Raw genomic sequence first — 13,993 nt, 5'->3', positions numbered from 1 at the left:
AGTACTGCTTCACTGTCTACCCCTTAAACTCACAGGCTGGAGCTCTGGGTGGCGTAGCAGGTTCCACACTGAGCTGTTTACAACAAGGCCAGCAGTTCAACGCTCCAGTTGCTTTACAGCAGAAAGACGAGGCTGTCTGCTCCCGTAAAGAATTAAAGCCTCAGACCCTCAAGGGGCAGTTCTTCCCTGCTCTACAGGATGGCCAGGAGCGAGAATATGGACTCCAGGGCACTGAGTCGTTTGGATGGAAACTCACAGCTATGATATCTCCAGTCAGACTTGTTACGGGCTTTTTATTACTGGCACTTATTACAAATCTCAACTCTATGTAGTGAAAGTAATACTAAATTCATGAAGATTTTTCCCCCCTAAGGGCCATTGCTGAATATACATATCATTTACAATTTTTAAAGTCAAAATTTATATGATAAAATAGCTACCCTTAGGGCTGTCCTTTCTAATACTCATAAATTATTGGGTGCTAGCACTAATTTCTAGAACAAGCAACTCAAAGTAATAATTTATATTTCCTCTTTAATCATCTATAATTAATGCTTAAAGAAGACATATACATCTATATATTTGCCAATGAAAAGTTTGGTTTTTAATGTATTATATTGTATATGTATATTTTAATTAAGCATTTTATTAGGGGTCTCTTACAACTCTTATGACAACCCATCATTCAATTGTACCAAGCACACTTGTACATATGTTGCCATCAACATTTCCAAAACATTCTCTTTCTACTTGAGCCCTTGGCGTCAATTCCTTTTTCCCCTCCCTCCCCGTCCTTCCCACTCTTGTGGCTCCTCAATTATATATTCTTGTTGCTATTTTGTGCCTTACACTGAAGACATATTTTTTATTAAAGTGAAATCAAGAAGAAAATACATTTTTCTTTTTTCAGGAAAGAATACTTCATCATTCATCAGCACAGATAAATCAACCTTTACATTTTGTCTTTTTTGGGTCCCGTTATGCATCTGTGGGCTCGGATACAGAAAAGGCTGATTATTGCCCTCCTCCTCCATGTTTAATGCTGGACACAAAGTCTTGAGCATTCTATGTTCCAAGAGCTATATAGGAGGGGATTCAAAAAGTTCATGGGAAATTTTCAGCATTTTTTAATTCCATTTGCTACAGACTTTTTTGGAAGCCTTCTGAAAAAATCCCAAAACATGTAGTTTTTCATGTAATTTTGTTCTTTTACAAAAGTTACATTGAAGTGCTCATATACTTAAGAGGTGACATAACTATTACCTATTTGTGATATTCTAGTTATGATATGACCATAATAAAGTATTTTTTAGATTAGTGCATGATTTTAGAGATCATCGTTTGCTCTCTAGGTTAGTTTGATAATGAAACAAATCCAAATATAACAAACACAAGTATATACTTCAATATGTCATTTCACTCAGACATGAAACGTAGGGAAGAGAGCTTTTTCGGTTTGTTTTGTTTGCTTAAAAGTAAGTGTGAAAACAGGACTACCTACTGTCTTTCATGAGTACATTCTTTATGTACAAGTGATGTCTCTTTGAAAATTGGCAGAGTATGCTTGGCATATAGGATGGCAAGCCAATCCTTGGCATAGTGGTTGGTCAATCTGATGAACTAACTGGCTGCCTTTGCTAAAGGGCCCCACACATCTGCTCTCCTGCTGGTGGCACTCAAGTAGTTTCCCCTAAATTAGGGGAAAATGGACTGACGTGGACAGTAATTCAGCTCTAGCTGCTTTCAGACCAATACTTGGGATAAACGCAGAATAAATCCTGATACTTCCAGAACATCAATAAAATTACTTCCCCAGAAATGTAAAGGAATGATATTACAAAGAAATGTTCTCTATAACTTAGCATTTGTGAAACTTGGGAAAAAATGACACAGGTAGAGCTGAGGACTTTGGTTGTTCATTCCAACCTAGCTCCCAAGCCCCAAACCCACTGCCATCTATTCTGGAGCACACAACCCCATTTTCTCCTGCAGAGTCCTGGGAGCAGAGGATGCGCTGGAATTGCTGGCCTTCCTGGGTAGGCCAATTTGTAAACCTACAACAGCAGTCGGGCTTGGGAGCCATCACAGATTGTTAGTTACCTACAGCAAATCAACGGCAGTCAGGTTCCTCTATGTCTATGCAACCTCATCTGTCAATGGAAATGGCTGTTCTAATGGCAGCCTACGGAAGAGAAGAGGCTCAAACAAAATCAACACTCGGGACTGGGTTTTCACTGTAAGGTCAATGAATTCTCTAGAAGTCACGGTACTATTTGGAGTCTAGATGCCAAGGTGAAAATCACACAAACCTTTACTTTTTATGTTGCCAGTGGAGAAGGTCTTTTTTATGTCAACTGTAAAAAGGGAATAGGTTTAGAAATGTTTGCTCCTGTAAACTGTGACCAGTCTCGGAAACTCACAGGGCAGGTCTACCCTGTCCAATCGGGTTGCTGAGTTGGCATCGACTCGGTGAGTAAGTTGGGTTGGTTTTGGTGCTACGATGGAAGCGTGTATACAATGCCCTGGCGGCACGGGGTGAGTGTGACCCAGTGTCCCCCGTGTTGGATGAAAGAGGCCATGGAAGAAGCCGAGAGAAAGGAAAAGCGTGAGCTTGTGAGGCGGGCAGGAATCATGAAAGGACGCTCCGGGAAGAGAGAACAATCACAATACATTACTATCATTTTAAGAACAAGCTCGACCAAAACTACCTCTACCTTAACCCATCTCCTTGATCTTACAGATTCGTATTTTGTGGAGGGAAAAAAGATCAGAAAACAAACCAAAGCAAAAAACAAAAATCTATCTCTACCAGCTAAGACACATTCCAATGTAGGTCGGTATGTTATGTTACTACAATGTCAGCACAGAATAGAGAGACATGCTCGTTTCTCAAATCTTCTAAGCAGGAAGGAAGCCACATTACATTTCAAAACAATGAAATATTATTCAATACCATGCATCACATTTTATTTGTATATCTGCAAGAGCCTGGTGATAAGAGGGGTGCTCATAAAAAGGGCAGAGCAATGTGCAGTTTCCCGACACCCTCTCTTCTGAAGGGGGCCCTCAAAAGCCGGAAACTCACGACCAGGAACACATGGTTGTATTTTTAAACACCACACCAATGAAGTCCAGAAAGCAAAAATGTTCTAAAAAAATAAAACTTTTTATTTGCTTTTCCACTCTTGACCTTTGTGATAAGGAGTACAAGTGGGCCAATTGGAAGACTGTATTAGACATGAAGTATTCCACTCATTCAATAACATTTAATCATTAACCATATGTTTCTTGCCTTAACTGCATAGTTTTAAGAGTTTCAAAGCTGGATCAAACTGGCTTATAGCTCCCCCACACTGCCAGTATTATATCAATGCGACTTTTTTTTTTTTTGAGGTCATCAATGTCTAGCTTCTCTGAAGTAAATAAATCTTAGTACAGGTAGAAAAAAGTATCATATATCCTCACTTAATAAATCACATGCTTCCAGCAGCACATTCTCATCCTATATACCTTTCAGGTGTAATCTTGGCACACAACAATTTACTCAGTCCTTTATACCTATATGGACCTATAAAGCAATCAACCAAAGTCACTTCACAATTCTTTAAAAAATTTCATCTGAATTTTACTCGACTTTCATGTTCAACTACTGCGTAAGAATGTGGCTCTGATTCTTTTTTTTTCTGCCCTAATCATTTTCTTTATTTTTTCTTTTCTTTTTTTACATTTTATTAGGGGCTCATACAACTCTTATCACAATCCACACATATACATACATCAATTGTATAAAGCACATCCGCACATTCTTTGCCCTAATCACTCTCAAAGCATTTGCTCTCCACCTAAGCCCTCCGCATCAGGTCCTCTTTTTTTTTCCCTCCCTCCCCGCTCCCCCCTCCCTCACGAGCCTCCGATAATCCACAGATTGTTATTTTGTCATATCTTGCCCTATTCGGAGTCTCCCTTCCCCCTCTTCCCTGCCGTCCATCTCCCAGGGAGAAGGTCACATGTGGATCCTTTTAATCAGTTCCCCCTTTCCAACCCACTCACCCTCCACTCTCCTAGCCTCGCCCCTCACACCCCTGGTCGCAAAGGTATCGTCCACCCTGGATTCCCTGTGCCTCCAGCTCCCATATGCACCAGTGTACAATCTCTGCCCTATCGAGCCCTGCAAGGTAAAATTTGGATCATGGTAGTTGCCAGGGTCTGGGGGAAAGCTGTGCTCTTCATCGGTACTACATCGCACCCTAACTGACCCGTCTCCTCTCCTAAATCCCTCTGTGAAGGGATCTCCAGTGGTCGACACTTGGGCCTTGGGTCTCCACTCTGCACTTCCCCCTTCATTCACTATGGTGTACACACACACACACACACACACACACACACATATTTTTTTCATGATGCCTTATACCTGGTCCCTTTGGCACCTCGTGATCACACAGGCTGCTGTGCTTCTTCCATGTGGGCTTTATTGCTTCTGAGCTAGATGGCCGCTTGTTCACCTTCAAGCCTTTAAGACCCCAGACACTATCTCTTTCGATAGCCGGGCACCGTCAGCTTTCTTCGCCACATTTGCTTATGCACCCGTTTGTCTTCGGTGATTGTATCATGGAGGTGTGCAGCCAATGAAATGATTTTTTGTTCTTTGATGCCTGATAACTGATCCCTTCGGGACCACGCGATCACACAGGTTGGTGTGTTCTTCCATGTGGGCTTTGTTGCTTCTGAGCTAGATGGCTGCTTGTTTATCTTTAAGCCTTTAAGACCCCAGTCACTATCTCTTTTGATAGCCGTCACCGCCAGCTTTCTTCACCACATTTACTTGTTCACCCGTTTTGGCTTCAGCCGTTGTGTCGGGAGAGTGAGCATCATAGAGTGCCAATTTAATAGAAGAAAGTATTCATGCATTGAGGGAGTGCTTGAGTAGAGGCCCAAAGTCCTACCGCCACCTTAATACTAAACCTATAGAGACACATAGATCTATTTCCCCATCCTCATATATATATTTGCATGTACATGTCTTTGTCTAGACCTCCATAAATGCCCCTTGACTCCCAGCTCCTTCCTCCATCTCCCTTGACTTTCCTCCTGCCCCACCACCATGCTCCGTCCCTACCTGGGCTACAGCTATCCCTCTTAAGAGCTGTAATCACATTTCTATGAAGTCACACAGAAATCTGTGCAGATACATTCAGCGAACAGGGGCATTCTCTTGAAGATACTTGTCCTCAGTCACCTTGTGGAAACGCGTAGCGGATCTCATTCCTCCACACCGCAAAGAAACACACTGAGGCCCAGGGACATGACTGTAAATGTGCGGCTGGACCTGATTCTGTACAAGATCAATTTGACGGCAGGAATGATACCCCTACTTTCATATCCTCTTCTGAATCAGCATGAATTCCAGGCAGCTCCCAATTGACTTAGTGCTGTAGCCATTTTTTAATTATCTTCAGCAAAATTTTACTTGCATGTACTAGTAAGGATATTGTGTGGAAGTTCCCTCATTCTGTTGGGTCATCTTTCTTTGCAACGGGCACTCAGATGGATCTTGCCCACCTGTTGGACAGAGAGCTGTCTTCTAAATTTCCTGGCATGGATGAGTGAGCTCTCCAGTGCTTCATTGGTTTGTTGAAACATTTCAACAAGTATTCCCACAATTCTTAGAATCTTCTTTTCCCACAGTGCCTTTAGTATAGCCCAGACTGCTTCCTTTAATACTCCTGTGATTCCTAATCACATGCTACTTCCTGAACTGGCTGAGTGGTGAGCCAATAACGACAGGGACAGGGGAGTAGCGAGGGCTCTAAAACTGACGGTGTGAAGGGTGTAGCGTTCCTGGTCATGTTTGGTCATGTGAAATGTATCTGAGAGGAATTACTGAGAGGTGAATGATGGGTAAACATGAAAGTGCGGCAGGAGGAAATAAAAAAGAAAAAGAGAAGAGAAGAAAGTAAAAATTATAAATAGGTATGAATATAGATATGTAGATGAGGGAGTACTCCCAAAGTGTAATTTTTTTCTTCAAAGCTATGTATTTAAATTTTTTTTACAAAACAACCTTATCACCTTCAAAGTACTCTCCATTATACTTTATAAATTTGTGAAATCTGTGATTCCATTCTGGAAACATTTTTCAAATTCATCTGTTTAGACAGTTGACAGCACCACCCTCATTTGTTTGGTCACCTCTTCTGTGTCATCAAATCACTGTCCTTTCATGTCTCTCTTCATTTCAATTGCAGAAACAAAAAGAAGTTGCATGGTGTAAGGTCAGGTGAGTAAAGAGAGGTATGCTGTCTTTTGCCAAAAACTGGCACTCTGAGATGGCTGTGTGAAAAGGTGCATTTTCGTGGTGGCAAAACCAGTCCCCCATCTGCCACAAAATCAGGCCTCTTTGGTCACATACTGTTATGCAATCTTTTCAGAATCTCTAAATAAAAAGCTTGATTAACAGTCTGACCTGGTGGAACGAACTCCAAATGTACTATGAGTTGACATTTTCATACATTTGGGAAGTTGATGGACATCCAGAATGAGGTCTGTGATCAATCACCATTTCACCTTTTTGAAATGAGAAAACCACTCACTTGAGTTTTCCCATAGCACTGTCCTTGTAAGCTGTGTTCAACATCACAACAGTTTCTGTGGCATTTTTCCAGAGTAGGATACAAAATTTCAGTCACGCACTGTTCTCTTAAATTGGGCATCACAATAAAAGAGGTTCCAGCTAAACTGCTTTTACAAACAAATTTACTGTGACCACAGAGAACCTTCCCAGGTAATGCCGCTGGGTGCACTAATTCACAGCAACTTGCTTGATGCTCACTTAGCTGGGAAAAATGTGCACTATGAACATTCTGCCCAGCAGAGCTTTTTCCCGCTTTTGTTTTTGCTTTATTGGTGTCCCTTTGTAAAACTTTATGGGACATGATAAATTCATCTTTCTCAAGCAGGGAAATGGCTGATCTTTCAGTGAGATGCTCCATGTAAATATAAGCTTGTGAAAATCATATGAACAGCAGTGGAACATGGAGATAGTGTTGGAACATTAACCTCTTAGGTTGTAATGCATTCAAACAATGACTTGATAAGAAAAACATCCTCAACGCAGAGTTGACATTAATAACACAGATGGACTAAAGTTTTGGGGATCGTCATTTGCTAATGCAGAATGATTCAAAATGAGAAGTAAGAGCTATAAGCATCCATTAATAATAGAAACTTGAAATGTATAAAATGTAAATTTAAGAATACTGGAAGTAATAAAATGAAATATAACACATAAATATTAATGCCTTAGGCATTAGTGAGCTTATCGGCCATGTTAAATTAGACAATCATAAGGTTTTCTGTGCCAGGTGTCTTAGGCTAGGTTCCCCAGTGAAGCAAAATTATGTAAAAGAAATTATATCAAGATAGTGGCTCACACAGTTTTAGAAGCAGTTATCAAGTCCTTGGGTTAGATGTTATGCTGGAGGATTTTCTGACTCATGTGTCTGCCAAGACTGACAAACCAGGAAACAAAATAACCAGAGGCTGTTAGAAGCAGCTCAGTAGGTAAGACTTGTGGTTGTTAAATCTACTGAATTCCAGGTCAGCAGGCAATATGGTTCCAGTCCAAAGAACTGGAGGTCGATGTGACAGATTCAGTATCCTGACCAGTGACAAGAGAGCCAATGTCCGCTTAAACAGAAGTAGGCTACTCCCATAAAGAAACTTACTTTCAATTGCACTCCAGTCTGTCATGGAGTTGATTCCATTATGCTATATCACGTCACTGAGTATCCTGGCCCAGCCAAGTTGACACAAAACTCAATGATCACAGTGCCTTCTTTGTACACTTGGCACTTCTAAACATCCCCTTAAATACACATCATCTCCAAATAAAGGCAGTATAAAAACATACTTGGACCTAACGTGATGCAACTATAATATGTACAACTGAAAATGCACCAATTCTATTTCCACTTATATTTCCTAAATGAAGAAAAGAAAAAATTTGATTCAAAGATACAAGTTGGATTATTCACAAGAATTACAGTCCTAGGGCCATCTAGCAGGGAAGCAAGAAAGGCCACATGGAAGAAGCACACTAAACTGTGTGGTCACAAGGTATCAGACGAACCAAAGCAAACAACCATTTTGATGTGAACAAGGTGGGTTGGAATGGAGCCCCAAGGCACATCTGTAGATAACTGGACATCCCCTCACAGAAGGGTCACAAGGAAGGGACATGGCAGTCAGGGTGCAGTATAGCACTGACAAAACACACAACATTCCTCTAGTTCTTTAATGCTTCCTCCCTCCCACTATCATGATCCCAGTTCTATCTTACAAATTTGGCTGGACCAGAGCATGTACACAGGTACAGATAAGAGCTCTTGACACACAGAATGTAGGACAGATAAGCCCCTCAGGACCAATAATGAGAGTAGAGATACCATGAGGGTAATGGGGAAAGTGGGGGGGGGGGAAGAGGGAGAAAGGGGGAATTGATTGCAATAATCTACATGTTACACTCCCCTCCACCCACCCAGGGGAACAAACAACAGAAACATGGGTGAAGAGAGACAGCAGACAATGTAAAGTATGAAAATAGAGACAATTTATAAATTATCAAGGGTTCATGGGGTAAGGGGGAGAGGGGTACTGGAGGGGAAAAAGAGGAGCTGATACCAAGAGCTCAAGCAGAAAGAAAATGTTTTGGAAATGATGATGACAACATATGTACAAAGGTGCTTTATACAATTGATGTATGGATTGTTGTAAGAGCTGTCAGAGTCATCAATAAAATGATTTATTAAAAAACAAAACAAACCACAGTCCTAGTTTCTGAAACTAACTATATGACCATGATTCCTCTTTAGAATGGCCTTCTTCACCATCGGGTTAGTATTTCCTTTGCCCTCTGCAAGCACCTCATCCTCATGGAGGGCTTAATAACACGGATGGACTATTTTCTGAACGGTCTTCATGACTTCATTTCTGAAGGGTCTGGGTCACAAGGAGTCATGTCAGAATGGGGATTCTTTAGATAAAGGACACATGGTAGCACAAAGAAATGATGTAAGGAATCTCCTGAATTCCAGACATATTCTTCTTTGCCTCCATTATGAAATACAAATCCAATTTACCTTTGGTAAACAGCATCAATCACACCACTCAGTATATTCAACCCCCTCCCATGCCTGTGCACACAGAGTCCAGAATGTCCAGTGCAATGGAATCACTCCTGTGTCTCCAGGTTAGGAGTATTCGGACCTATAGAACTAAGTTCTTCAGATCCAAAGAACTCAATATCACAATGGGAATGAAAAACTGAAGAGGAATGGTATAACATTCATTGTCAAAAAGAACATTGCAAGATTCCGAAGTATGTCCTGTCAGGGACAGGATAATATCCATATACTTACAAGGAGGCTAGTTAATACAATTGTTATTCAAATTCACACACCAGCCATTAAAGGCAAAGATGAAGAATCGGAGATTTCTACCCACATGTGCGGACTGACTGGTGCAGATCTGGACCATGCTTGGTTTGTGGTACACAGGGGGGTTGCTGTTATTTGGAACTGACTTGACAACACCTACTGACAACAACAGCAATTGTATGGTTACTCTACGGTTGGTTACGTAAAGTTCTCAAAGGGTGAAAAGGCATCTACTGTATTAGAAGCCCCAGCAGGAGCTACCAGAAGGTCTGCGGGATATGAAGTAATTGCAGGTGGTTGCAGGGGTGACAGCATCAATTACGTGAGCTGGGTAGCAATTACACATATGTATTCACTTTGTGATTTTTAATGAAATGCATAGTTAAAGGCTGTGCCTGTTTCTGCATGTTTTTTTACAGATTAATTAAAATGTATTAAAATAATTGAAGTTTCTCTCTGCTGCCTCCAGTTATTATTAGAGAAAATTTTAGTAGATGCTGATGATCATGCGCTATATATGTAACAAAAGATCCCTCTTCTAGGAGGGAAGCTAGTCTTAGAGTAGATTCTAACTATAAACATTTAACAGATTAATATTAAACTTTTACATTGTGTAAATAAAATTAAAGACTGCCCATACATTTGCTCAAAAGTACTAAGGCTCCCACTGCCCCTGCCATGGGAGAAGTTAAATACTATTCAGAAGAAAAATCATAGTATTAAGGTCCATTTAAGTTCCCTGAGATCAAACCCTATTTGTCTTAATTCATGTTTTTTATTCCCAACCATAAAACAACTCACAAAGAACTACTAAATTTAAGTGCTTTATCCTATTTTCTGTATTTCACTTAATGACAATAGGCTTCATTTGGTATGGTAACCTATTGCTACATAATGTTTGTTTTAAAAATTCTTTTTCTAGGAAAGGTAACAACAAAATCCAATGGAACAGCTGGATCTTTTAATAGTACAACTCTTACTCAGGAATTTTGGCATAGTTGGTCCCCTCCCACCCCTGCCTCAAATTTTCAAAAAATGTGCTGCCAAAAGCATAAGGCTGCATGAGAGACCAATCAGAACCTCTGCTACACAAGACCGCCGTCAAGCCCGGCTTCCTTCCCCTGGCACTTCTCTATAATAAAGCGACAAGCATGTGACTGATAAAGATGTCATTAAAAAAATAACTCACAATCGCTGGTCAGCAGAGTGAGTACTTGCACTCACCAGGGAGGGTAGATGTGCACGATGTTGTGGGGACGTCCCTTAAGGTAGCTTGCGGTCTCCTTGGTGAAGAGAACCTTCAGGAAGGGCCAGGGGCCAGGGGACACACCTGGAGAGGGGCTGTCAGTCTGCAGCCCTTCCAACTGCTCACAGATGGCCACCTGCAGGGAGCATTCCTCATGCAGCTCCAGAATTTTCACAATCAATACACCTGATGTTCTCCCTGCAGGTTGAAGCAAAGAGGAAATAACATCAGAGAACGCTCTTAACCAGGAGAAAACGCTCTGCATACTTTATTAAAGTAAAGTACAGACGATCACCCTCCTTGTCAGGATACATTTTTAAAATTAAATAAGGTGTAGGACATTGCATTTAGTATGTGCATTTTCAAGAGCACATAGTTATTACAAATATCTGCACCAAGAAACAGACTTGTTTTGAAAAAGATGATGACAACACATGTATAGATGTGTTTGACACAATGGATATATGTATGGAATGTGACAAGAGCTGTAAGAACCCCCAATAAAATAAAAAATTAAATTAAATTTAAAAAAGAAAGAGAAAAAAGTAAAGAAACAGACGTGCATTTACAGAAAAATCAGATCCATCATTTCAAGAGCAAGCTTTTACTTCAAAATGTGAACCCCTTAATAGCGAGAACAAATTATTGACTTCCTCTGTTATATACATCCTGTAGCCCAACCTCAGTACAGGGACTCTTAAATGTGAAATCATGGTTGGAACGGTTCTAATGATCAGGTCAAAAGTTGAAGATTTCTACGGGCTGCTTTTCGTTTAAAATGAATGGAATTTGATCTAGATTTGAGTTACTGGCTCGCTTGTGAAGCTGGCAAAGTTATATAGCATTTCAAAACAGCTTTCTTCTATGTACAATGGAGATCATGTTACCTGACTCAATAAACACTTGTAAGAATTAAATTAGATAAATGAGGTGGATGATATGGTATCTCATGACCTAGAAATTCTAGCTCATATAAAAATATGAACTAGAAGGATACACAAAACATCCTTATAGTGATTGCCTGCGAGGAGAGAGAAAATGACGTGACCTGGAAGGAGAAACAAGGATACTTCACATTTACAGGTTATTTTCTATTTCTAGATCAACATGGCTTAATAAAAAACACGCAGAGCCAAAAGACAAAACATTAGCATGTGTTCTTCATTCTAGATTGTAAGGAGACTTAAAAAATTAATCTCTATATTGTTCTCTCTCTCTCTGCTTTATTTTAAAATTTGATATCTGAGATAACAAAAGCTAAGTTCCCAGCGCTGTGACTTGGAAATTAAATAAAAACAAACAAAAAATCAAACCAGTTATTGTCATGTCAAATGTGATATGGTGACCTCATGGATATCAGAATATAACTGTGTTCCCATAGGATTTTCAGCTGCTGATTTGGGGAAAGTACATTGTTAGGCCTTTCTCCTAAGGCATGGTGTAACCTCCATTCTTTCACGTAGTAGCCACACAAGTTACCTGCTCCCACTACCCAGGTTCATTAACAATGTTCACTCACTAGGAATTTATCACCCCCATGGGCTGGTTATAGTGAATAATAAAAATTCACATTTAAATAATGCTATCTTTCTCTTGTATATTTTATATAACTTGCTAGTAAAATTCACTAAATAGGAATTTATCACTTCAACTGACTGGTTAATAGTGAATAAAATAAAAATTAATATTTAACTAATGCTATTTTTCTATGTTTTTCCTTTAATTGTCTTTCGATTTCTCTTCCCTTTTCACTATATCTTTACTCATCTCCCATTCTTCCTCAAAATGTCCATCCTTCAATACCGACCCTTGTATGCCTCCCCATATTAAACAAGGCCACCACATCTCAGGGTGCCTTCTCGCTATAGGTTCTTAAGGTAAAGAAGGAAAAGGAGGGGGACACTGGGGTGAAGGGTCCAGAACATGAATAATCACAGTGCTTAGTTGCTATGAGTATGTATGTATGTGTGTGTGTATATGTATGTATATATACGCCCCAAACTCACTGTCACGAGTCAATTCTGACCCATAACAATCCTACAAGACAGAGTAGAACCACCTCTGTGCGTTCCCGAGACCATAACTCTTTAAGGGAGTAGCAAGTCTCCTCTTTCTCCCAAGGAGTGGCTGGGGTTTCCAGCAGCTGACCTTGTAGTCAACAGCCCAGTGTGAAAAGAAAAACGAGGGACTAAAAACATGTATCTACAGCAGCAGTTCTCAAGCCGATTCAGAACAGTAGCAAGATTACAGTGATGAAGTATCAACGAAAATAATGTTATGGCTGGGGGGTCATCACAGCATGAGGAACTGTATGAAAGGATCCCGGTATTGTGAAGGTTGAGAACCACTGATCTAAACAAAAGTGTATGCTCTGCCACTACATGTGTTTTACGGAAAAGCTGCTCATTCTCAACTGGCGGGAAAGGAAAAGAAGTCAGGATCAGGTGGAGGTTGGATTGGTCCATCCATGTTCTTTCTTGGACAGCGCAGCCACAGTGAGGTGAAGAGCGATAGTCTTCAGTAGCAAAGGGAAAGCAACCAATTTAACTCCTCCACTGCCCACAGAACACTTTTGGGACACATTTTAAGAACTTTTATAAATTGTTCCCACACGGTGAGACAGATTTGCTACTTCCCTGTCTCCTGCTAGAAGCACCTTCCCTCCAGAACTCCAAATCCACCTGAAGCCACTGGATGTGAAAGAGTCACAAGTATGTTCCCATGGCTCTGGGCACCGTCATCCTGCTGTGGTTTCCAGGAGTGCTCAGCCATTTGCCTGAGCGGAACCTGCTCTCTATTCAGGCACTTGTTTGAGATCTGACTAAAAGTGACACTAGTCTTTCAGTGGTCTGTCCTAACCTTACTGTCCTCATTTACAAAGGCAAGGCATTTTACAAACACAAGTCATATTACAGTAGAAATACTTATACCATAAAGATGAACAATACTATTTTTCATGACTTTTTATTATAAATCCTCATGCTATTTTAATAACAATGAATCCTGCCCAAGATATGCAGTACCAAATAACTTGGAGAACAAATATGTTATGATGCTGGTTCTCACCACAAACTTGGTACACAAAGTCAGCTTTAAGCATAATTAGGGTTGAGAATGAATAACAGGGAGTGGTGATATGAAGGAGCAAGGAACAGCTTTGTCCCTTTTACATAGCACTCTAAAACATCTACACATTCTCCAAGAGAGACTCAACGAGGAATGAGATGTCTATCTGCACAGAAAACAAGAGCAAAAGACCCCTGGTGGGATAATTTCTTTCTTGTATGAAGAAAAAAGGCATGGTACAACCTAA

The 13,993-nt window shown here is 40.4% G+C and overlaps 1 protein-coding gene across 1 annotated transcript in view; it reads right to left on the bottom strand.

Annotated features, from left to right (window-relative positions):
• SPIDR (scaffold protein involved in DNA repair) overlaps positions 1-13,993 on the bottom strand; it is a 223,570-nt gene that overhangs the window by 72,181 nt on the left and 137,396 nt on the right. The window contains exon 8 of the mRNA XM_075549645.1: positions 10,659-10,878. Coding sequence (XP_075405760.1) covers positions 10,659-10,878 — 220 coding nt within the window. The remainder of the gene's footprint in view (positions 1-10,658; positions 10,879-13,993) is intronic.

This window comes from Tenrec ecaudatus, chromosome 5, assembly GCF_050624435.1.
Source record: "Tenrec ecaudatus isolate mTenEca1 chromosome 5, mTenEca1.hap1, whole genome shotgun sequence".
Taxonomy (NCBI): Eukaryota; Metazoa; Chordata; class Mammalia; order Afrosoricida; family Tenrecidae; genus Tenrec; species Tenrec ecaudatus.
Note: the sequence above shows the minus strand (reverse complement) of the source record. Positions and strands in the feature narration are given on the sequence as shown.